The sequence below is a fragment of the Marmota flaviventris genome, chromosome 5 (genome assembly GCF_047511675.1).
Source record: "Marmota flaviventris isolate mMarFla1 chromosome 5, mMarFla1.hap1, whole genome shotgun sequence".
NCBI lineage: Eukaryota > Metazoa > Chordata > Mammalia > Rodentia > Sciuridae > Marmota > Marmota flaviventris.
Genome location: NC_092502.1, coordinates 6,937,573 through 6,962,689, shown reverse-complemented (window position 1 = coordinate 6,962,689; position 25,117 = coordinate 6,937,573). Strand labels below are relative to the sequence as shown.

Here is a 25,117-nt window from a genome sequence, read left to right as displayed (position 1 = left end):
TTGGGTGATTTGGCATTCTAACCTGAGTATATGAGGGCTGTGGGTCTGTGGTTTTGGTATCTTAGCCATTGTTTCTCTGAGTGGTAAACCCAAGAGGGAGGAAAAAAGCCATTTTACTATCTACTTCAAGTTTTAGAAGAAAAAAATGAGCACCGTGTTTGGCTGCTCAGAGCAGCCAGGTCGGAATTGTGCACAAGGGGGTGGCACCTTGGCCACCCCTGCAAGAGAGGATCAGGAGGCTCTGCTCCCAGTGAGCAGGAGGACTAAGGGGAGACCCAACACAGCTCAGCTGAGGGCAGAGGGTGCCTTTAGGGATCAGGGTGCCTTCTGGGTCCTGGCTCTGTCCCAGGAACCCTGGTGCCCCAGGAGGCCTGGGTAGAACTATTCACATGCAAAGTAGTCCTTCAGGGGGGCGAAGAGGTGTCGGATGACGGGCACACTCCAGGACCGCCCAAGCAGCTTCTGGCGGGCACCGCGGCCCATGTTGGACACATCCGTGTAGTGCACAGGAAAACCGAAGATCCTTTCGAGCTCAGTGCACCACAAAACATCTTCTTTGCCATTCATGACAACAGGGAAAAGTTGGTTTTTCCCCTGTTTGATGGAGTTGGACTTGGTGGTTATTGTCTGCACTTTCTTTAACTTTGCAGTCCTACTGAATTCCAAGCAGTCCTGCAGCTCGAGCTTATCATTCTTTGATGCTATCACAGGCCTGTTCATCCCAGGTAGGTTTCCCCAGAAGTATCTAGCCCTGTGAGCAGCAGAAACTTTGATGGCATCAATCATCACTGGGTTACACTCCAGGAACCGTGAGATGTCCCTTTTGTCGCCGACCTTCATGGCTACAACATTCTCAAACATCCAGAAGAATGGCCGGTCATCCCCTTCTTTGGGGCGTGAGTAATTGAGCAGGTGGTAGAATTCGAAGAAGAGTCGGCCAGTGCCCTCATACAGGCCTTTCCGGGCAGGATTCACATTTGATAGGTCATTGCATGGGCTTCCACCGATCACCAAATCAAATGGACCCCACTCTTCAATATTTTTCTTTGTGATGTTCCTGACGTCATTCACATATTTGATGTTTCCCTCGTGCTTCACGGTTCCAACGGCGATGGATTCCTCGCACACTTCTGAGGCGACATACTTTTCCACTTTAATGCCCAAGTCTTTGAGGACCAAGTAACCTGTGGCAATTCCATCGAATAGTGACAGGACTCTAATGGGCCGCCTTTTGGCTGCGGGAATCGCAGGGTACAACTTGGGGGCCTCGTATTTGAGCCCCATGTCGCTGGTGAAGAAGGTCTGCAGACGGACATTCCAGTCCTTCCGGCGCCGCAGGACTCCGTGGCAGCGCTGGGGGAGACACATGTAGCAGCTCCAGGGCTCCTGCAGCTTGGCGTCCTCCGCTGTGCCCTTGCCCACCAGCACCTCCAGACACTCCACACAGAAGCACCGGCAACAGCTTGTGTTGCTGCAGAGAAGCAGCTCACGGCCCTCACAGCACACGGTGCAGTAGGACTGATAACCATCGTCGTCGTACATGTAGAACAACTCAAGGAAGCGATCCCGGCACGTCTGGCAAAGCCCCCCCTCAAAGAGCGGGTGGAAGGACACGGGGTTTTTTCTACCACAGGACAAACAGCTATCTTCCAGATTGTTCTTGTTGTTGGTAACATCAGAAACCATTTGTTCTCGGCTCTGATCTTCCTCTCCACGGTCCTTGCCATTGTTATAGCAGTTTGTCTTGAGGCGCTTGTTTGGGGGACAGTGGTCAGAGGCAGCTGAATCATCAGTTGTGCGTCTTCGACTCTTGTTTTCGTGTTTCCTTGATTCTAAGTTCCTACTGCCTGCACGACGCACCTTCGATTTATTAACCACTGGTTGGTTGTTGTTGGGTTTGAGGCCCTCGATCCCAGTGGGCTTGAAGCCCCCGTGGGCCCACTCCAACATGGGCTTCAGCTGGTCCTCCAAAGAGTCTCCAGGGCTGCTGGGGAAGGTCTTGCCAGCTCGTACCCTGGCTTTCTCCAGGGCCTGGTACATGGCCTTCCTGTATGACACCAGTTTATTGAGGGTGGCCTGGTTAAAATGCTGACTGAACAGCCCTAAGGCCACCAGTTTGTCTGCAGAGACCTCAGAGAACTTGCCATCACCAAACCACTGGACCCATCGCATGCCGGACATGGCCTGGCGCTTGGAGGTAGCCTTCCAAGAAACCACCATGGCTGGCCACCAGGAGAAGCCCTTGATCTTGCCCCATACCAGGTCCCCTATTCCAAACTCCTTCCCATCCTGGTACTCAGTGTTGTCGGAGTCTCTCCCCTCTGCGTCCACCTGGGAGGTCTCCGAGTTCTCCTGCTGGCTCTCAGCTAGGCTGGCACAGGGGGTACTGCTGCTCTGTGGTGTCACATCGTCCTCCGTGAGGTCGATGGTGAGGTAAGGAGTGGACGGGGATGGCCACGAGGCTGTTGACCGCCGCCTTAGGGACCTGGTAGCCGGGAACTCCACGGGAGACTCGTCCACGTGACTGCGGCCCTGGCGGCCTCGGGTGGGATGTGGGAAGGACTTGTACCTCTCCCGACTGGAGGCACTGTTGTTGCTATTTCGGGTTCGGACTGCTGGGCTTGCAGAGCGGGTCCTGGTTTCCCGGAATAGTCTTGGCATCACAGGAGCCTCAGAGCTGTCTCCATCTTCTTCACCATCTGCTTCCCCTGTCAGATCCTGAGTGTAGCTGATTAGGCTGGAGACCTCCCTCTTGGACAGGCGAGAGCTGGATCTGCGGCCTCTGATCTCGGGTGAGCGGATAGCCTCCAGGATGGGGGGCGAAGGGGCGTCCTTGGAGTCGGAGGACTGGTCACTGCTGGCCCCGTTGATGAGAATGATGGAGTCCTCCCTCCCGCTGGCGCCCTCCTCTTCACTGAGGTGTCTGGTATCCCCCTTCATCGTTTCCTGCCGCGGGGTTGGCTCGGGCGCGGCTCGGTGGTCGCTCCGCGGGTCGGGACCGGCTGGCGGGAGGCGGCGGGCGGCAGCGCAGGGCGCTGGGCTAGCGAATCTCCGGCGCCGATCGCCGAGCTACGTTTACTTGGGCCACTTAACCCCCGCGGTGCCGGCGGGCGCGGCCGCCCGCTCGCCCGCCTGCCAGGGGGCCGGTGCCGTCGTCGGGGGGCGCCCGGGGCGTCCACGCGGGCCGAGGTGGCGGGGCTGGGGGCGGCTGCTGCGTGGGAGCGGCGCGGGCCGGGCCGGGGGGCGGCTGAGGGTGGGCAGGGGGCGGCGCCGACTCCCCTTGTAGCCCCGGCCCGGCCCTCGCCCCGCCCCCACCCGGGGCCGCCCCCGCCGCAGCCACTCAGAGCCCGGCCGCGGCCTCTATTTCCTCTCTTGATATTTCTTTCATTTCAAGGATTTCTGGGGTTTTTTTTATTATTATTATTTTAAAACCTCTATCTCCCTGTTGAGGTGATCTTTTGCTTCTTGGATTTGTTTATGTAGCTCATTGTTGAAGTGATCTTTCACTGCTTGTATATGTTCATTTATGTCTTCTTTGAGATAATAGAACATTTTAACCATGTATATCCTGAAATCTTTCTCTGTCATTTTTTTTTTTTTTTTTTTTTTTGCTGTAGCTGTCAATTCTTCTAATGATGTGTTGTCTTGATTTGTTTGTGGTACTTTCTTCCCTTGTCTTTTCATGTTGCTTGCATTTCTTTCTTTCTAGCTCTGTGGGACTGGTGTATTATTGTTTTTACCTTATAGATTTGTAGTGTTCTTGTATGGTTCCAAGATCCCTCCTTTGTAGGGAAGGACAATGTTAACAGATCCCAATATCAACCATACATCACCTATGAGCAAATTATTGTTATTAAGACATTTATAGTTTAGTCTCAATGTCCAGAAATGTTGGATTCAATTATTATTTAAAATATAATCAGTAGTTTCATAGAAGGTTTACAGTTTCTGGCAGCAGACAATGAACTCGGGGTCAGGCATAGGACAATATGCTAAGGGGGAAAGATGTAAGGATATGGGGTTAATATAACTTAGGAAATTTGTAGGAGAACTCTAATGAAGAGGGTTAGTAGCAGGGGAATAGACAGAAAGTAATTTAGGGTAGACAAGTACATGGGAGGACAGCAGAGTACATAAAAACAAACACACATATGTATTTAGAAAATTACAGGATGTAAAAGTAGTAAAATTTGGAGGGTGAAAGAAGAAGAAAGAAGAAAAAAGGAAATAAATAAAGAAAGAAAGAAAAAAGAAGAAAAAGAAAAAAGGAGGGGCTTATGCAATTCTTCTATATTATTCAGGTGACTCAGTTCTCAAAGTTCTATATCATGCAAAGTTCTTGGTTTCACATATGTTGAGGTTGTGAGGGCCAGAGAATAGAAGGGTAGAGGAAAAAGAAGAAAAATAAGAAGAAAAAAAATACTCTTAGAATTCCTTTTCTTTCCTGCTTCTCTTCTCTTCCAGTAGGTGGAGTTGTCTATTTTAAGCTGGAGTCTCTGCCCTCAGGGTGGTGTAGGTAACCAGAATGATAAGATTTGAGGCCCCCACCCATCATCTCCCTCTCCTGCCTGGAGCTCCCAGATCCTGATCTTCTGTTTTGCTCCAGGCTTTAGACCCCTCCCCTCTCTTGCTTATCAGGTCCCAATTGCAAGACCTCTCGCCCCTAGGCTCACACCATGTGGGTGGCCTGACACTAGTCGGCACTGTGCTCCTGTTCAACTGAGAGCTGTTTGTGCTAGGTAGACACTGTGCCAAGTTATTGCAGCTGAGGAGGGTGGGGGAGAGGAGTTGTAAACCTGGTACCTGTTCAATCAGTGCTGATAGCCACATCCACCAAAAAATGGCGAAAAAAGTTTTCCAAGATGGAGTCGGTCTGCTTCCAGTGCTGGGGTGTCTGATGAGGTGGAGGGAGCTGGGATGGCCTTGGGCTGTGGCTAGATAGCAGCTCAGTGTCCTGCGTGGGAGCAGAGCACAGTCTGAAGTTCTGCAGAGGTGCTGATTAGGTGATTTTGCTGCACCACTTGAGAGCCCTGTGCACGCTAGAACTGCAGGCTTGGGTCCAGAGTTTGGAGTCTTACTGGAATTCAGAGGCTCTGATTTCTGCACAGGTGATTGCAATGCTGGTGGTTTCTGCAAAAATCCACGGTATAGGGGTCCTCTTGCCCACTCTGAGATGTTGTATTCCATCTAGGTGAAACCTTGTGGAGAAGCTGCCTGACTGCTTTCTTGGTTTCATGCCACAGAGCAGCCAGAAAAAGTACCTCCTCTATTCCGCCATCTTGGCTCTGCCGAATTCTTTCCATCTCTAAGATCTTCTTCAATTTCTTTCTTTAGTGTTCATATATTTCATTATAGAGTTCTTTAACTTCTTTTGTTAGATTGATTTCCAAATATTTTATTGTTTTTTTGAGGCTATTGTGAATGGGGTCATTTTCCTAATTTTACTTTCAGTGGATTCATCACTGATTTATAGAAACAAATTTGATTTTTTGGGTGTTAATTTTATATCATGCTACTTTGCTGAATTCAGTTATGAGTTCTAGAATGTTTCTGGAGGAATATTTTTTGGGTTCTTCTAAATACAGAATTATGTTATTGGCAAATAGTGATATTTTGAATTCCTTTCCTATTCATATTCTATTAATTTCTTTCTCTTGTATAATTGCTCTGGCTAGAGTTTCAAGGACAATGTTGAATAAAAGTGGTGAAAGAGTGTTAGACCACGATGCAAGAAAAGACCACTGACTCCAATTAAAATCAAATTAAAGCACGTTTATTATTTTGACCAGCCAGGCTGCCTTTCCTATCAAAATCGTGGGAGCCAAGGACAGCTGAAGCTTCCTTGCAGCCCAGTTTTATAGCCCAAAAAGTTACACAAAGGGGGTTACAGATAACAACACTCTGAGGAGCATAACACAAGTTTACATTTTTGCTGGCCCCGACATCAGAATTTATGGAGGTCTTAGAGCCTCAGAGAGGGTTGTTGTCTGGCCAGGGAAGGCCAGAATTTATGAGGCATCACTAAGGTTTAGGAAAGGGTTGTTATCTGGTCAGGGAAAACCAGACATGGGTGAGTTCAGGGCACAGGCAGGCATTCCAAGCAGCTTTACAACATCAACTAATGGCCAGGCTATACAGACATCCTAATATTTTTACAGAAAACAGAAATGAATCCTTCATAACTTGTGACAAGCTGGCTTCTGATCTAAAGAGAGAACTAGGCTAGGTATATCAAGAGGGCATATTGTCTTGATCCAATTCTTAGAAAAAAAATGCTTTCAAATTTTCTCCATTTAGAATGAATTTGGCATTGGGCTTAGCATAAATAACTTTTACAATGTTGAGATATATTTCTAATATTCCTAATTTTTCTAGTGATTTGAATATGAAGAGGTGCTATATTTTGTTGAATGCTCTCTGAGCATCTGTTAGGATTTTCATGAGATTCTTTAAGTCTTTTGATGTGATGAATTATGTTTATTGATTTCCACATGTTGAAACAACTTAGCATCTCTGGGATGAATCCCATTTGATCATGGTGCACTCTCTTTTTAATGTTTTTGTATGCAATTTGGCAGAATTTAATTGAGAATTTTTGCATCTATATTTATCAGGGATATTAGTCTGAAGTTTTCTTTTGTTGATGGATCTTTGTTTGGTTTTAGTTCAGAATGATACTGGTGTCATAGAACAAGATTGGAAGTGTTGCCTTATTTTCTGTTTCTATAATTTGAGAAGCATTGTTGTTAATTTTTCATAGATGATCCTGTAGAACTAGACTGAGAATCTGTCTGGTTTTAGGGTTTTTTTTTTTTATTTGGTAGGATTTTTGATGGCATCTTCTATTTTATTGCTTGAGATTGATCTGTTCAAATTGTGTATGTCCTCCTGGTTTAGTGTGTGTGTAAGTCATATGTGTCTAGAAATTTGTTGATAACTTCAAGATTTTCTATTTTATTGGGGTATAAATTTTCAAAATACTTTCTAATTATTCCTCTGTATCTCAGTATTATCTGTCATGATATTTCCTTTTTCATTATGAATTTGAGTTATGTGAGTTTTCTATTTCTTTCATTTCTTTTTGTTAGTGTGGGTAAGGGTTTATCAATTTTATTTATTGTTTCAAAGAACCAAGTTTTTGTTTTGCCAATTTTTAAAATTTTTTCTTTTTTTTAAATTTTATTGATTTCAGCTCTTATTTTAATTATTTTCTGTGTTCTACTGTTTTTAGTGTTAACTTATTCTTCTTTTTCTAGGGCTTTCAGATGTAATGTCAGATCATTTATTTTTTTGACTTTATATTCTTTAATGAATGAACACAATGCAGTGAAATTTCCTTGTAGTGTTGCCTTTATGGTGACCTAGAGATTTTGATGTGTTGTATCACTATTTTCATTTACCTTTAAATACCTTTTTCTCTTATTCCATCCCTGATTTCTCTATTTTTTGTATTTTATAGGGGTTGCTTCATGGAATAAGATATGGTCTATTTTAGAGAAAGATCCATGTGCTGCTGAGAAGAAAGTGTATTTGCTCTTTGATGCCTGAAATATTCTATATATGTCAGTTAAGTATATGTTATTAATGATATTTTTTAGTTTGATGGTTTCTGTATTTAGTTTTTGTTTAGAGGATCTATCCAGTGGTGATAGTGGCATGGTAAAGTCACCCAGTATTGTTGTGTTGTGATCTATTTGAATTTTAAAGTTGAGAGGGTTTGTTTGATGTACATAGGTGCACATTGGTAGGGGATTCATGATTGTTATATCTTTTTGATGTATAGTTCCTTTAAGTAGTATGAAATTTCCATCTTTTTCCACTCTGATTAACTTTGACCTGAAGTCCATTTCATCTGATATGAGGATAGAAACCCCTGCTTGATTATACAGTCCATGTGAGTGATATGTTTTTTCCCCCATCCTTTCACCTCAGTCTGTCAATGTTTTTGACTATGAGGTGAGTCTCTAGAAGACAGCATATATTGGGTCTTGATTTTAATCTAATCTGTCAGTCTATGTCTTTTGATTGATGATAAAGGCCAATAGTGTTCAAGAATATTAATGAGATGTGATTTGTGTTTCCAATCATTTTGGTTGACTTCTAGTTTTTAATTTGAATTTGTTCCTCTTTGCTAGAATAATTCTTTAGTTTAGTTCTTCTCTTCACTTTTTTTTTCATTTTTCCATTTAATATACATGGATTTTTTTGAGAATATTCTGAAGTGTAGACTTCTGGTTGTGAATTCTGTTTAATTTGTTTATTTTCGTGGAAGTTTTTATTTCATCTTCAAATCTGAAGCTTAATTTTGCTGGATTTAAGATCCTTGGCTGGCATCCATTTTCTTTCAGAGCTTGGCATGCTATTCCAGGACCTCCTAGATTTGAAGGTCTGGGTTGAGAAATAAGCTGTGATCCATATTGGTTTCCCAGGATATATAGTCTGATGTTTTTCTCTTATAGCCTTAAAATTCTATTCTTATTCTGTATGCTAGACATTCTCATTATAATGTCTTCATGTGAATCTGTTGTAATTTTGTAAATTTGGAGTTTTAGAAGACTTTTGCATTTGATTTTCCATTTCACTCATTAAATTTGGGAAATTTCTGATATTATTTCATTGAAGAGATTGTGAATACCTTTGGTTTGTATCTCCATGCCTTCCTCTATCTTTATAAATCTTAAATTTCTTTTTTTTTTCATGAAATTCCATAATTCTGGGAAGTTCTGTTTATGGTTTATTTTTAAAATTTGTTTGTTTGTTTTAATTGGTTATACATGACAGTAGAATGCATTTATGCACTTTGATATATCATACATAGATGGGATATAATGATTGTTGTACAATCATTTTGGTCATGTAGTCACTTATATAAGAGTAATAACATCTGTTTCATTCTACTATCTTTCCTATCCCCACATCCCAACCCCTTCACTCTCTTCACTTCCCTCTACTTAATCTAAGGTAATGCTATTCTTCTTTAGTGGCCCATGCCTTATTGTGAATTAGCAACTGCATATTAGAGAAAATATTTGGCCTTTGCTTTTTTGGGGATTCAATTATTTTGCTTAGCATAATATTCTCCAACTCCATCTATTTACTGGTGAATGCCATAATTTCATTCTTCTTTAAAGGTGAGTAACATTCCATTATGTTTATATACCACATTTTCTTAATCAATTAATCTATTAAGGGGCACCTAAGTTTGTTCCATTGTTTAGCTGTTGAGAATTGGGCTGCTATAAACATTGACTTGGCTGTATTAAAGTATTATGCTGATTTTAAGTCCTTTTTGGTATAAACTGAGGAGTAGGATAGATGGGTCCAATTGTGGTTCCATTCCAAGTCTTGTGAAAAATCTCCATACTGCTTTCCATAGTGGTTGCACCAATTTGCAGTCCCATCAACAATGTATGAGTGTATCTTTTTCCCCACATCCTAGTCAACATTTATTGTTTTCTGTATTCTTGATGATTGCCATTCTGACAGGAGTGAGATAAAATTTTAGTGTAGTTTTGATTTTCATGTCTCTAATTGCTAGAGATGTTGATTTTTTTATATATTTGTTGTTCAGTTTTATTTCTTCTTCTGTGAAGTGTCTGTTAGGTACCTTAGCCCATTTTTTGACTGGGTTGTTGTTGTTGTTGTTGTTGTTATTATTATTAGGTGTTAAGTTTTCTTGAGTTATTTATATGTCCTAGAGATTAATGCTTTATCAGAATTGCATGTGGTAAAGATTTTCTCTCAATCTATAAGCTCTCTCCTCACGTTATTGATTGTTTTCTTTGCTGAAAAGAAGCTTTTTACTTGAATCCATCCCATTTATTGATTCTTGATTTTAGTTCTTGTGCTTTATGAGTCTTGTTAAGGAAGTCAGATCCTAGGCTGATGGGGTAAAAATTTGGGCCTATTTTTTTTCTTCTATTAGCTGCAGGGTCTCTGTTCTAATGCCTAAGTCTTTAATCCACTTTGAATTGATTTTTGTGCAGGGTGAGAGATGGAGATTTAACTTCATTTTGCTACATATGGATTTCCAATTTTGCCAGCACCATTTATTGAATAGGATATCGTTTCTTCAGTGAATGTTTTTGGCACCTTTGTCTAGTATGACATAACCATATTTATTTGGGTTTGTCTCTGTGTCCTCTATTTTGTACCATTGGTCTAAAGTCTATTTTGGTGCCAATACAATGACACTTTTGTTACTATGCCTCTGTAGTGTAGCTTAAGGTTTGGTGTTATGATGCCTCCTGCTTCACTTTTCTTGCTAAAGATTGCTTTAGTTAATCTGGGTCTCTTATTTTTCCAAAATAATTTCTGAAATAAATTGAAGAGTATTGGTTTTATGTCTTTCTTAAAGATCTTGTGGAACTTGGTGTGTATTCATCTAGCCTTGGGCTTTTCTTGTTTTTTTTTTTTTCTATTTCTATGAAGAATGTCGTTGGGATTTTAAAAGGAATTGCATAAAATCTGCATAATGTTTTGGTAGTATTGCCATTTTGACAATTTTATTTCTTTCTATGCAGGAGCATGGGAGATCTTTCCATCTTTTGAGGTTTTCTTCAATTTTTTTCTTTAAATGTTCTGTAGTTCTCATTGTAGAGGCCTTTTACCTTTTTTGTTAGATTGAGTCACAGTTTTTTTTTTTTTTTTTTTTGAGGCTATTGTGAATGGGGTAGATTTCCTAATTTCTCTTTTGGTGAATTCATTGCTGATGTATAGAAACACATGGGTGATGATTTTATATCCTGCTACTTTGCTAAATTTATTTATTAGTTCTACAAGTTTTCTGGTGGGATTTTTTGGGTTGGCAAATAGTGCTAATTTGAGTTCTTCTTTTCCTATTTGTATCACTTTAATTTCTTACATCTGTCTAATTGCTCTTGCAGTGTTTCAAGAACTATGTTAAATGGAAGTGGTGAAAGAAGGCATCTCTGTCTTTTTCCAGATTTTAGAAGGAATGCTTTCAATTTTTCTCCATTTAGAATGATGTAGGTCTGGGGCTTAGAATAAATAGATTTTACAATGTTGAGTATGTTACTGTTATCCCTAGTTTTTCTAGTCTTTTAAACATGAAGGGGTGATGTATTTTGTTGAATGCTTTTTCTGCATCTATTGAGATGATCATATATTCTTATCCTTAAGTCTATTGATGTGATAAATTACATTTATTGATTTTTGAATGTTGAAAAAACCTTGCATCCCTGGGATGAACCCCACTTGATCGTGATGCACTATCTTTTTGATATGTTTTTTTAATCGATTTGCCAGACATTTATTGGGAACTTTTGCATCTATCCAGGATATTGGTTTGAAGTTTTCTTTCTTTGATGTATCTCTGCCTAGTTTTGGAATCAAGATTATTGTTTTCATAGAATGAGTTTGGAAATGCTCCCTCTGTTTTCTGAAATAAATTGAAGAGTATTGGTATTATTTCTTTCTTAAAGGTCTTGTGGAACTTTATGTGTATTCATCTAGCCTTGGGCTTTTCTTAGTTGGTAGGCTTCTGGTGTCTTCTTTTATTTCATTGCTTAAAATTGATCTGTTTAATTTGTGTATATCATCCTGATTCAATTTGGGCAAATCATAGAACTCTAGAAATTTTTTAATGTCTTTGATATTTCTATTTTATTGGAGTACAAGTTTTCAATATAATTTCTAATTATCTTATGTATTTCTGTAGTGTGTGTTGTGATGTTTTCTTTTATATCATGGATGCTAGTAATTTGAATCTTCTCTCTCCTTCTCTTTGTTAGCATGGCTAAGTGTCTGTCAATTTTATTTATTTTTTCAAAGAACCAACTTTTAGTTTTGTCAATTTTTTCAATTGTTTCTTTGTTTCAATTTCATTTATTTCAGCTCTGATTTTAATTATTTCCTGTTTTCTATTGCTTTTGGTGTTGATTTGTTCTTTTTTTTTCCAATAAAGTTTTGTGTATTGATTCAATATTAAGTATTAATTGCATGACCATCATAGCACCTCTTTACATCACACAATCACCAGAATTAGAAACTGTGTTGAAAACTAAAAACAGGGCACAGTCCAATAATTAGAAGTTGCACACTGTTACTATATAGAAACCAGGTGCATGGTACAGTGCGGCTATAAAAATGGAAGCCTGCAGATCTGACGAGGAAGCCAAATCGTGTTTTTAGACAATTTTAGGAACCTGGCAATACTGTTGAAGCAAAATACTCAACACAGCAGGAAATGGACTGGGGGAGGGGAGGAAAAAAAAATTCTATAACCAAATAAACATCTGATATTTCCTTTCCCTTTGAGAATAAATATAGTTAAGGTCACTTTTAGCCTTGGAACGGATATGTTTGCCTATGATGATCTTGCTAATGACTACACGATATCTGATGTCCTCTGCTAGGATTATAGTTTTTGAGAAAGCCATATTACAAGAGGCATCTACTGTAAATACCTATAACTTCCTTTTATGGCAACCACTATCGAATTCACTTGTCTTAAACAGTGAACAAGGGAAGATGGCCTCATGTTGCCTTTGCAATAATAGTATATGTTGAGGATAGAGTGTCTTTCAAGCAGCATGGTGAGTGTGAAAAATGTTTGCAGTTTAGATCATTCTGTTGCGTTTATGGGTTGGTGAGTCTGTAATGACATCGCCACACTGGGCTGAGGTACGCTTTCTAGTTCCACCATTGTCCAAGTGGAGTGCCATTTCTTCTGATATGAAAGTGTTCAAATCGACATCATGGAGTCCATTTCTCCTTTGACTAGCATTCGATCCACTGCTTACATGTGTAGGAGAGCCTGGGGTACTCGAACGCACGCTTATACTAGCCATTGCACCACTAAGACCATGCAGAGCTATGGCTTCCCGGAAGGGTTGCAAATCAGTCTCTACAGATGAACTAGTTTCCGTTGAAGTACCTCGGTTAGGGGACACTACAGTCAGTCTTGGGGGAGCTCTAGAGTTTCGTGGTGGAGGAACCTTTCCACACAGGAAGCTGATCAAATCTTCTCTACGAATAGTTCTTCTGCGTTTTTTAACCCAAGCCAGCACATCCTCATTGCGTCGCTGATAGCCAATCTGAATTCCAATATCAAAACTTCGCTGATGGGTATCCACACTTTCTTTGTAGAGGTTGGTGACGGCGGTGGCTGCGTTTTGGAAGGGGACCCAGAGAGAAAGTCCTGGCTGCTGACACACTCGGTCTTTGTAGAGCTGGGCCACGGCGGTGGCCGAGTTCTGGAAGAGGTGCCACAGCTTCTGCTGCTTGTGCTCGGGCTGCGCGGCGGCCGCCGCCTCCTCCTGCAGCTCAGGGGACAGCTACTCGTCCTGCTCGGCCTCGGCCAGGCACTGCCGCTCCCACTTGGAGAACCAGTGCTCGGCCCGAGCTCCTGGATCTCCGCCTCGCCCTCCACCTTCCGCTCCTCCCGCGGCCGCCGTGTCCTCCTCAGGGGGGGCCCCCGCGGGAGCGTCGTCGTGGAGCGGCCCGGCGGCGGGGCCCGGCGGCCGGCGGCTCCTCGCGGCGGCCCAGGCCTTCTGCAACCCGATGGCCGGCGACCCCGCCCCGGGCCTCCCCGCCCCCGGGCCCGCTGACGGCCCCCGCTTCGCCTGCAGCACTCGCCTACCCGATTTGTTCTTCTTTTTCTAGGGCTTTGAGATGTAATGTTAGGTCGTTTATTTGTTGACTGTTTACTCTTTTAAGAAATGAACTTTATGCAATGAAAGTTTCCTCTTAGTAATGCCTTCATAGTGTCCCAGAGTTTTTGAAGTGTTGTATCAGTGTTATCATTTACCTCTAAGAATTTTTTAATCTCTCCTTGGTGTCTTTTGCAATCCATTGTTCATTCAGTAGCATATTATTTAGTCTCCAAGTGTTGGAGTAGCTTTTATTTTTTATTTTATCATTGATTTCTAATTTCATTCTGTTATTACCTAATAGAATGCAGGGTAGTATCTCTACTTACTTTTAATATTTGCTTTGTGGCATCATATATAGTCTGTTTTAGAGAAGGATCCATGTTCTGCTGAGAAGAAAGTGTATTTGCTTGTTGAAGGATGAAATATTCTATATATGTCAGTTAAGTCTAAGTTATTTATTGTATTATTGAATTGTATAGTTTTTTTGTTCTGCTTTTGTTTGGAGGATCTATCCAGTGGTGAAAGAGGAGTTTTAAAGTCATCTAGAATTAGTGTATTGTGGTAAATTTGACTCTTGAACTTGAGAAGAGTTTGTTTGATGAACATAGATGTTCCATTGTTTGTAGCATATATATTCATAATTGTTATGTCTTGTTGGTGTATAGTTAGAGCAGTATGAAATGTCTTTCTTTATCCCTTTTTGTTATCTTTAGCTTAAAGTCTACTTTGTTTGATATGAGGATGGAAACTCCTGCTTGCTTCCACAGTCCCTGTGAGTGGTATGGTTTTCCCAATCTTTCACCTTTAGTCTGTGTATATATTTTTTTTTTAAATGAAATAAATCTCTTTGATGCAGCATATCTTTTAGTCTTTTTTTTTATCCAATCAGATAGCCTGTCTTTTGACTGGTGAGTTTAAGCCACCAACATTCAGGGTTATTATTAAGACATTTGTATTCCCAGCCATTTTGTTTACTTTTGGTATTTAACTTGACTTGGTTTGTACTTTGATTAATATTTTATTTAGTATGATACCTCCCTCTGCTGAGTTTCATTGTTGTTTTTCATTTTTTTTTTGCCATAGAATATTTTGCAAGTATATTCTGCAGTGCAGGTTTTCTAACTGTAAATTCTTTTAACTTTTGTTTATCATGGAAGGTTTTTATATCATCAGAAAATCTAAAGCTTAAGTTTGCTGGTTATAATATTTTTGGTTGGCATCCATTTTCTTTCAGAGCGTGGTATATGTTGTTCCAGAATCTTCTAGCTTTCAGGATCTGGGTTGAAGAATCAGCACATAACCCACTTGTTTTTTTCCCCTATATGTAATCTGATTCCTTTCTCTCATAGCTTTTCATATTCTCTCCTTATTCTGTATGCTAGGCATTTTCATTATAATGTGACTTAGTGTGGAGCTGTTGTGATTTTGTACACTTGGCATCCTGTAAGCCTCTTGAATTGGTTTTCCAATTTGTTCTTCATGTTTGGGAATTTTTTTGATATTATTTTATTGAATAGATTGTTCATTCATTTGGTTTGGAACTTTATGCCTTCCTCTCTCCCAATAACTCTTAATTTTTGCCTTTTCATGCTATCCCATATTTCTTAAATGTTCTGCTCATTTTTTTCTTACCATTTTCATTGTGTGGTCTAGATACTTTTCAAAATTATATATTTGTCTTCATTGTCAGAGGTCCTGTCTTCCAAGTAGTCTAATTTGTTGGTGATGCTTTCAATTGAACTTTTCATTTGGTTTATTGTTACTTTCATTTCAAGGATTTATCTTCAGTTTTTCTTTAGAACCTCTATCTCCCTATTGAAGTAATCTTTTGCTTTTTGTATTTGCTTATCTATCTCTTTGTTGAAATGATCTTTTGCTGCCTGCATTTTCTCTCTTATATCATCCTTTAATTCACAGATCATTTTAATTATGTACATACTGAACCCCTTCTTTGTCATTTCATCTTCTGTGATGGTCATAGATTTAATAATGTGGTATTTTGAATTGTTTGGGGCATTTTATTTCCTTATCTTTTCATGTTGCTCATGTGTCTTCCCTTGTAGCACTGTGAATTCTTGGTGTTACTGTTTTTACCCTACAGACTTATAGTGCTCCTGTAAGGTTCCAATACCTCACCATTGAGTGGTAGGACAATGTTAACAGATCCCAATATAAACAATATATCACCTTAAAAAAATTAGTTGTGAACAGACATTTACAGTTTGCTCATAATATACAGAAATTGTGAATTCAATTATTATCTACAATATGATCAGTAGGTTTGTAAAGGGTTTACAGTTTCTGATGGTGTACAAAAACCAGGGTGAGGTGCAGGAAGATATGTTGAGGATGTAGGAGGTGAGAATATAGAGTTATTATAACTTAGGAAGAGTAAAGTAGAAATCTAAAGAAAGTTAATAGCAGGAGAATACAGAGGAAGTAAATTTGAGTAGAGAAGTAAGAGGAAAGACAGTAATGTACATAAAACAAACACAGATATTAAGAAAAAAAAATCAACAATGTTAAAATAATAAAAATTGAGGGAAAAACAGAAAAAAACAAAGACAAGAAAAAGAAAAAAATGTATACAACATAAGGATAACATACTAATCAGTTGTTTCAGAATTCAATATCCTAATTCATGCAAAGTACTTGGTTTCACGTATGTTGGGGATGTGAGAGAGGGAGAATAGAGAGGGAGAAGAAAGAATAAAAAAAAAATCTCAAAAGAAGAAACAAGGATTGTTTTGCATGGAGATCAGTATCTTTTCTGTTTCCCTTCTCATCCAATAGGTGGGGTCATCTGTTGGTAGCTGCTATCTTCGCCTTCAGAATGGTGAAAGTAACCAGGGAGGGAGGGCTGTTATTGGGTGGAGGGCAACTGGAAGTGGGCCATGGCACCTGTCCATCTTCAAAGGGAGACTGCACCTCAGAGATCTCTTTTTGGGCCTGTTCCTGTGATGTGAGTGCCTGGTCTTATCTCCTTATCTTGCTTGAAGACCTCCCAGTTCCTAGTCTCTGTTAGTCTCTAAATTGTATCACACACACCCTCTCCGTTAATGCTCCATAATAAGGGTCCTTTCTCTCTGGGGCTCTTGTGTGGTGCTTTTGGCATGCTGCACACCTGCTCCATTGATAGCTGTTTATTTTGTTGTTGTTGTTGTTGGGCAGTCACTGTGTTGGGTTAGGGACTGTTGGGGAGAGGGAGGAGTTAGAATCTGGGTACCTGCCCAGCTGGAGTTTCAAACAGGGAGTTGCCCTCACTAAAGATGGTGATAAAGGTGAACCAAGATGAAGGCATCTGCTTTCAGTGATGGGGTATTGGGTCGGGTGGGAGGAGCCAGGTGATGGTGTTTGATGATGAGACTGGATTTGTGGCATGTAGTGTGTGGATATGGCTGTCTTCAGAGCATGTGCGAATTTCCCTGGTTCAGGCAGACTACAGCGCATAGGGGACTATCTGTTGCTGCAGAGTCCCAAGATGGAGGTGACTGGGTGAGCCCCACCTTGGTTGATGGAGGTACTTACAGGAGTGGCAGTTGGAGATCCTGTATGTGGATAGCTGTCAGGTACCCTGTGTGGGAGCTGTATCCAGGATTTCTTCTTGGATGGGTGGCCAAAAGTTTTGCGTGGGTGCTGATGGTGATAGTTCTTCTTGAGCACCCGGTGGTGGTCTTGCTCGGGAACCTGATAGTCCTGTGTGGGCAAGTAGTTGGGAAACCTACTCTGAAACTGAGGCCTGGAGCCCTGCATGGACATGGTGGCCATGATTTCTGTGCAGAAGCAGGAATATATGGCTTGCATGGAAGTCGTATTCTCACTTCTTGTGTCCCAGGTCACGGAGCTACACAGAATGCTGCCTCCATCTGGCCCACTATCTTGGATCACCTCTCAAGGTTATTCTTGAGATATGATTTGTATTTGCTGTCATTTTGATTTATTTCTGCTTATTTTTATTTATTTATTTTTTTATTTCTGGTTTTTTTATTTGCCTTACTTTCTTCTTTGGTTGCATGTTCCTTTAGTGTAAATCTTCCCTTTGCCGGTTTTCACTTTATATTTTTTTTGACTTCATCCTCATGTAATATTTTGTTGAGGTTGTTCTGTAGTGTAGGCTTTCTAGTTATGAATTCTTTTAATATTTTAGTTTATTATGTAAGGTTTTAATTTCATCTTCAAATCTGAAACTTAATTTTGCTGGATATAAAATTCTTGGTCAGTATCCATTTTCTTTCATAGCTTAAAATGTATTATTCTAGGACCTCCTAACTTTGAGGGTTTGGGTTGAGAAATCAGTTGAGATCCAAATCAGTTTCCTCCCCATATGTAATTTATTATTTTTTTCTCTCAGCCTTTAAGATTTTATGTTTATTCTCTGAGTTAGTCATTCTCATTATAATGTTTCTTGGTGTAGACCTGCTGTAATTTTGTACATTTGGGGTCCTGTAAGCCTCTTGTGTTTGACTTTCCATTCCAATCTTTAGGTTTGGAAAATTTTCTGCTATTTTATCATTGTAAAGATTGTGAATTCATTTGGTTTGTTTCTGTGCTCCTTAATCTGTTCCAATAACTCTTAAATTTGTTCTTTTCATGTTAACTCATAATTCTTAGATGTTCTCTTCATGGTTTCCTACCATCTTCTCTGCATGATCAAATGTACTTTCAAGATCACATAGTTTGTCTTTGTTGTCTGAGGTTCTGTCTTCAAAGTGGTCTAGTCTATTGATGATGCTTTCTGTTGAATTTATAATTAGGTTTACTGATTCCAACATTTCAAGGATTTCTGTTTGGCTTTTTTTTCACAATCTATAACTCTTTAATAAAATGATCTTTTATTTTCTGTATTTTATCTTTGATTTCACTTATTATACTCTTCTTTATTTCACATATAAATTTAATTATGAACAATCTGAACTACTTCTTGGACATTTCTTGTACTGTGTTATCTGTGGCTTCTGTTTTTGAATCATCTTGGTTTGTTTGGGACACTTTATTCTCTTGTTTTTTTTTTTTTCGTGTTATTAGTGTGTTTTTTTCCATCTAGCAGTATGGATCTAAGGCACCACAATTTCTACTCTGCAGACCTATAGTGTCCCTAAAGGTTTCCAGCACCTCACCTTTAATGGTGAGACCAATATCAATAGCACCCAGTGTAAACAATATATATCCTTAACCCTAGTAGCTCCCACTGAAGTGTCTTCTGCTTTCTCACATTAAACCAAAATGATGAGTTCAATAACCCTAGTAGCTCCCATTAAAGTGTCTACTGCTTTCTCACATTAAACCAAAATGATGAGTTCAATAACTATCTATAGTATAAACAGAAAATTTGTTAAAATGGTGTACAACTTCAAATGGTGGATGAGAGAACATAGGTAGTGTAGTAAGCTATATTTGTGATGGAGGAAGAGAGAAGCTAGAAGTAAAAATTCACAAGAAGGGTGGAGAGGAGCCAACACAGATGGACTGCTGGTTGGAGAAAAGTTGGAACATGAATATGAACAAAAAAAAATTAAAGCCATAATAATACAACAAAAATGCAAACACTATTCATATATTATTGCCCTCCACACACTGATGCATAAAAAACACCCCATTCCAAATATGGTAGAGATATTAGTGAATCGAGAAATAAAATAAAATAAGATAAATCTTGATGGAAAGTCAAACTATATTTTCCAGTGTTCCAAAGTTTCTCAGGCCTGTCTCTGATGTCTCTCAGTATCAACAAACCCAGATTAGCCCTTGAAAACCCCATCAATATGCCACACATCTGGCTTCAGATACTTCAGGATCAGCCACATGTAGTTCCAAGATTTCAATGCTGCTCCTTCTTGCAGAGAGACCAACAAAGGTACACTTATCCAAAGGAGCAACCCTGAGATGCAGCAGCAAGACAAGGGCCACCAGCACTCTTGGCAGGACAGGCGCTTTCAAACCCGCAGGTACCCACACACTGTATATGCAGGACCCAGCAGGAGTCCCAGACAGAAGCTGTTCTGGTGGTAAATCTGCTGGCACCTGGGCACCAAGTCCTGGATCGTGTCCAAAAATGGGTGCAGCCACGTGCAGCCAAACCTGGAGTCTGCCTGGCAGCAGTCCTCTAGGTGGTGGTAGCAGTGGTAATGGTGTTGGCAGCAGGCAACGGGTCAGTAGCAGCTGCAGTAATAGCTGTGGAGGCAGCATCACCAGGTGACCTCTGGGGGCCAGTAGCAGTGTGGCTTCAGTTGTGTCCAGGGCAGCCATGTCTTCTGTGGCAGAAGCAGGTGGTTGCAGCTGCAAGGGCAGTAGCACCCAGAAGACCTCCAGGTGACCTCGGGATGGCAGTAGCAGAATCAGAGGCTGCAGCGATGGTGGTAGCCGTGCAGGTAGCAGCTGATTGATGAGACCCCCATTTGTCAGCAGCAGCAACCTTGTGTAGTGTTGGAAGTAGCTTCTGAGGTAGCCAAGGCTGTGCCTGGAGAAGAGACCTTAGGGGATGGCAGCAGTGTCTGCCCATGGTTTTGTAACATTTTCTCTCCTTGGTCAACTATTTTCAAGACAATATATTTTGTATTCATTGCCTGAGTTTCTGTCTTCCAAGTGGTCTGGTCTATTGGTGATGCTTTCCATTTATTTTTTAAAAATTTGGTTTATTTTTCTTCATTTCAAGGATTTCTGTTGTTGTTTTTCCTGAATCTCTATTTTTTTTTTTTGCTGAAGGGATGTTTTGCTACCTGTAGTTTTTCTCTTACATCATCCTTTATTTCAAAGATCAGTGTACATACTAAATGCCTTCTCTGACATTTCTTCCACTCTGGTATTGATGGATTTTTTTTATTGAATTATCTTGGTTTGCTTAAGGCAAATTTGCTCTTGCTTTTTCAGGTTGTTTGTGTGTCTACCCATGTAAGAGTATGGATCTGAGGCAGTAGAGTTTCTACCTTATAGACTTACAGTGTCCCTGAAGGTTTTCAGTTATTTATTGTTTAGTGAGAAAGAAATAATAACAACAATCAATGAAAATAATTTACAGTATTAAAAATATTTCTTATTATGACATCTACAATATTGATTATCACAATAAGCAGAAGTGATATGATCAGTTATTGTCTATAATCAAAACAGAAAAATTTCAAATGGTTTTTCATATTCAAACAAATGGTGGACAGGGAGAGAACAGAAGTGATATAGGATGTCATAATTATGAGTGAATAGTAGAGAAGACAGACATAAAATATTAAAGGAGGAGTGAAATAGAACAATAGAGATGGGCTGTTAGAGGAAGAAAGGAGAGAATCTAGGGAAATAAATAGTAGAAAAAGATACACATAGAGCCAAAAAGTTAATAGAAGAATACAAAACGAAAGTAAAGTATACTAATCAAACATGCTAGTCCACCAAAACCAATCTATCTAAAATAACAGGCTTCAAAAATGCTTGAAATGAGAAGATTAAAAAGAGGAAACTGTATAAATGTCCATGTACCCTTAAGGTCACAATTAAAAAGTGAAAAATCATTTAAAAAATAAAGAAAAAATATTGACAAAAGTTAAAGAATTCTTTCTGTTTGAGTTCAAAATATTCTCAGCTTATCTTCTCAGCACTTTTAGGTGGGGTCTTCTGGAGTGTGATGCTCCACCCTCTGGGTTGCTGGAGTGAGAGGTACTCCAATAGGCAAAATTGGCTTGGGTGGGCTCCAGGGTCCTTGCTAATCAGTCTGGAGATTTTAAATCAGTGTACCTCCAGCACCCAAGTCCTGCTGGTTTAGGCTGGAAGAATTTACACCAGGAATCTCTTCACTAATGAGTTGTGAAAGCCAATTCTTAGTCCCCTACATCATATGTAGACTCCACATTTTCTGATCTCAGGTTCAGTCTCCAAAAATCTGTCCTGCACTGCCCTTCCAAGTTCCCAGCCAGTCATGTCTCTCCCAGCCAGTCCTGCAAGCTGTTGGATTGGAGGAAGATGGGTAGAGCAAGGTGGGTTTTCAAGTCCAGTTGTCCCCTATATAAGCCTCTCTCCACATTTGTTTTTCTCCTGGTCGCTTAAGCACGCTCTATGCCATGCAAAATGTTTAGTAGGCCTGTGTTTCAGGCCAATCTTAGATTTGCCAGGGTATGGCTTCCTCTTTTGCTGGCTCCTGTGCCACAGCTGCAAAATGATTCCTTCCTTGTCTTTCACAGGGTGCCTGGACAGATGGTGGCTTCTTTCCTTACACATGGATATTGTGCAGCACATCCTTCAGGTCTGTTGGAAATGTCCTTGGTCTCTAGATGTTCTATACCCAGACATGCCTTAGGCCTTCAAAAATCCTGTTTCCTTTAATTTCCTTACCCCTCCTTATGCTCATGGAGGGCACCTTCTGGCCTGAGCTTCTGGCCTAGCTGTGACAGCTGCTGTGCCACTAGGGATTTTTTTTTATTATTATATTTGACTGCTGTGTCCCTGGTCTGCTTTGAAAGTCCAGTTTAAATTTCCAACAAAGTTGCCCCCCCCTTTTTTTGTTCACCTAACTTGCAGAGAAACTCCCTGTCTGCTTTCTTAGTTTCATGCCACAGAGTAGACAGAAATGAGACAACCTTTATTCTGCTATCTTGGATGCCAAGAAGCAATTGTTTAAATAATACCAAATTTCATAAACTTCTCACCTGTGATCCTCTCTCTCTCTCTGTACTGGTGATTGAACCCAGGGACACTTAACCACCAGAATACATTCTAAGCTCATTTTTTTTTACCTTTTATTTAAAGACAGGGACTCACTAAATTGCTTAGGACCTCACTAAGTTGCTAGGCTTGCTTTGAACTCACCAGCCTCATGAGCCACTGGGATTATTGTCATGTGGCACCACACCCAGCACATATCTATTTTTCAGTGATGGTAATTTCTTGATATATATTCTTTGTGCCCAGTTGGATTTTGAGGATTATAATGATGGACATATATAGGGTAAAATCAGGTAGCAGTTATAGTGATTTTGGTGCCATCAATTCTAGGAATGTCAGTGCTTAGTGCTGGAAGACTGCAGGACTGCTACCCTGTAGTCCCCTTTCTTTTGGAACAGAATCCTCACTGGCAGTGGTTGCTGTAGCTACTCATCAAGTAAGAGTGATGGAGTTGCTAAGATTGTTTACTTAGTTTAAATTACTTAAGGCAAAAGAAGCAGTGTCCAACCCAGTTTGTGCTCTTTAACCATTGGTATGTCTTCTATGCCCAGGTACTGCTTTAGTCACTCAGAGAATGGTATACTGTCCAAAATCTCACTCACTGAAGATTACACTGAAGGAACATGACTGTTGGTTCTGGGATAATCTCCATTCCAAGAATTGCTATTAATATTACAAAATAATGCAAAGTACTATCTGCTTCTTTTGGAAGAAAATATGTAGAAATATGAAAGATAAAACTTTATTTCAACCTTGAATTCCATGAACATAAACATTGCTGAGTGTACAATCTGGAAGGACTAAGATGACTTTTCAACTGTGAATGCTGGGGCTGCACATTTTACAGAGCAACCAGAATGGTTGTTGCGAAACCCCTTTGGTTTAAATAACAAACATTTATAGAAAAGCCATTGTATCCTGTTGGCCAAACCAACAATGCTTGTCCTCTCTGTATAAATGGCACTAAAGTCTTTCCACAACATTTGTATATCAAATCTTGCTTACCATTATGTTGGAACTCTAATGCCAAAAACCACAGGGAGGATGAACCAGAGCTTCCCTCTTGGCTTCGTCCTGCTAGGGATCTCTGAGTTGTCCCAGCTGGAAAGGACTATCTTCTGGGTTGTGATCCTCTTGATCACCATGACCATCCTTGGTAACTTCAGTATCATCCTACTGTCTTTCATGGACCCAAGCCTCAACACCACCATGTACTTCTTTCTTAACAATCTTTTCTTCTTGGATCTGTGCTTCATCTCAGCCTCTGTGCCCAAGATATTGTCCCACCTGTGGGGGACAGACAAGTGCATCACCTACATAGGATATGTCGTCCAGTGGTGTGTGTTCCTCTGCATTGGAGCCATGGAAGGCATGCTGCTGGTGGAGATGACCTTTGACCACTATGTTGCTGTCCGCCAGACCCTGTACTATATTGTCCTCATGAACCATCCACTCTGTTGGAAGCTGGTTTATTAGCCTGGATGTCTGGTCTGATAGCATCACTGCTCCAATCTTCCATAATCTTCCAGCTGCCTTTCACAATCTCCTATCACCTCCTGGATGGCTTTCTGTGTGAAGTGCCTGTCCTCATACACCTGGCTTATGAAGACACCACCACCAGTAAGTGGCAGATGACCATCATGGTTGTCATTTCCCCAGAAAGCAGTGCTGAGTGAGAATATGGTGACTGTGGGGATGATCCTGGCTTTCTATGGCTGCATAGCTCAGGCTGTTTGGAACATGAAGTCAGAGGAGGAAAGGAAGAAAGCCATTTCCACCTGCTCCTCCCATTGTCTCATGGTCTTTATGTTTCATGGGACAGTGGCCATACTGTTGTACACTGACCCAAAGAGCATATTTTCTTCACAGAATGGCAAGTTTTTCACCTTCTTCTACATTGTGGTTACAGCCCTTTTGAACCCTCTTATATATATAATGAATCAAGAGGTACAGGACACTTGACTGAGGCTGCTGGTAAAGTGGGTGAACCCATGGAAAAGCAGATAATTGAAGAATTGAATCAAAAAGGAAGTTTAGTCATGACATGCACATGTCTGCTAAAGGGAGTCTCTCAAATGTCTCTGCAAAAGAGGTAACTTTCATTCACACCCTATCATTTATATTTTATGGTTACCTCTACACTCTATCATTTATATCTTATGATTTACCTCTACACCCTATCATTTATATCTTATGATTTACCTCTATACCCTATCATTTATATCTTATGGTTTATCTCTATGATTTCATACATCATCCTTTGAATGACATGTGCAAAGCAATAACAGTGTTTGGCATATGATAAATTTTCAAATTTATCATGAGTAGTACCAATAGGATTGAGTTTGAGGAATGTATGTTATTGCTAACAAAAATCATTACCATGAGCTGAATAATCTGGAGTTAGAATCCCACCGTGACTTATTTATAAGCCAAGTGATGGAAATAGTCTGTGGGGCTTCCTTGGTGCTTAGTACAGATGAAGTCTTTCCTTCCTAATTTAATGTAAGAAATTCAGGTGGTGCAGAAAGAAGCGATTCTGCTTGCATTTTTTGTGCTACATTTTAAATTAATTAATATATACCAATTAAAAAGGAAGAAGTATATCCACAGAATATGGCAAGAATATGCTCTGAAATCCTAAGTGTCTGTACTGTGCTTCATCTATAGTGGCCTAGTGAAGACTCTGAGCAGTGTCACTGGAAGCCACTGTTACTTCAGACACATCTGGTTCTGCTGGAGTCTAGGGCTCAAGTGACCAAGGTTTACATGCCAGCTTGGACTTGCTATAAAGCCTTCTCTTGTTCTCCTCCCTACTGAGAGCTAGAGGCTTCATGGCCACCTGATAAATGGGC

General features: G+C 40.5%; 2 protein-coding genes across 4 annotated transcripts; both read right to left on the bottom strand.

Moving 5' to 3' along the window:
- Positions 1-381: 381 nt before the first annotated feature.
- Positions 382-2,964, bottom strand: LOC114082014 (DNA (cytosine-5)-methyltransferase 3B). 3 transcript variants are annotated; one of them, XM_071611809.1, is made up of 2 exons: positions 2,580-2,961; positions 382-2,462 (listed from the first exon to the last, which is right to left on the bottom strand). In XM_071611809.1, exons 1-2 carry the CDS (start codon positions 2,938-2,940, stop codon positions 382-384), a joined length of 2,442 nt encoding a protein of 813 aa, XP_071467910.1. In that variant the 5' UTR covers positions 2,941-2,961. The 3 variants fall into 3 exon arrangements, with proteins under 3 accessions (XP_071467910.1, XP_071467911.1, XP_071467909.1); XM_071611808.1 differs by having other exon boundaries at positions 383-523; positions 634-2,961; XM_071611810.1 differs by having other exon boundaries at positions 382-2,964.
- A 9,603-nt stretch (positions 2,965-12,567) lies between these two features.
- On the bottom strand, positions 12,568-20,355 carry LOC114081258 (HUWE1-associated protein modifying stress responses 1). Its single transcript, XM_071612782.1, is given in 4 exon segments — positions 12,568-13,370; positions 13,373-13,514; positions 19,606-20,073; positions 20,351-20,355. Coding segments are annotated over 4 exon segments (1,404 nt in total). The 3' UTR covers positions 12,568-12,581.
- Between the last annotated feature and the right edge of the window lie 4,762 nt (positions 20,356-25,117).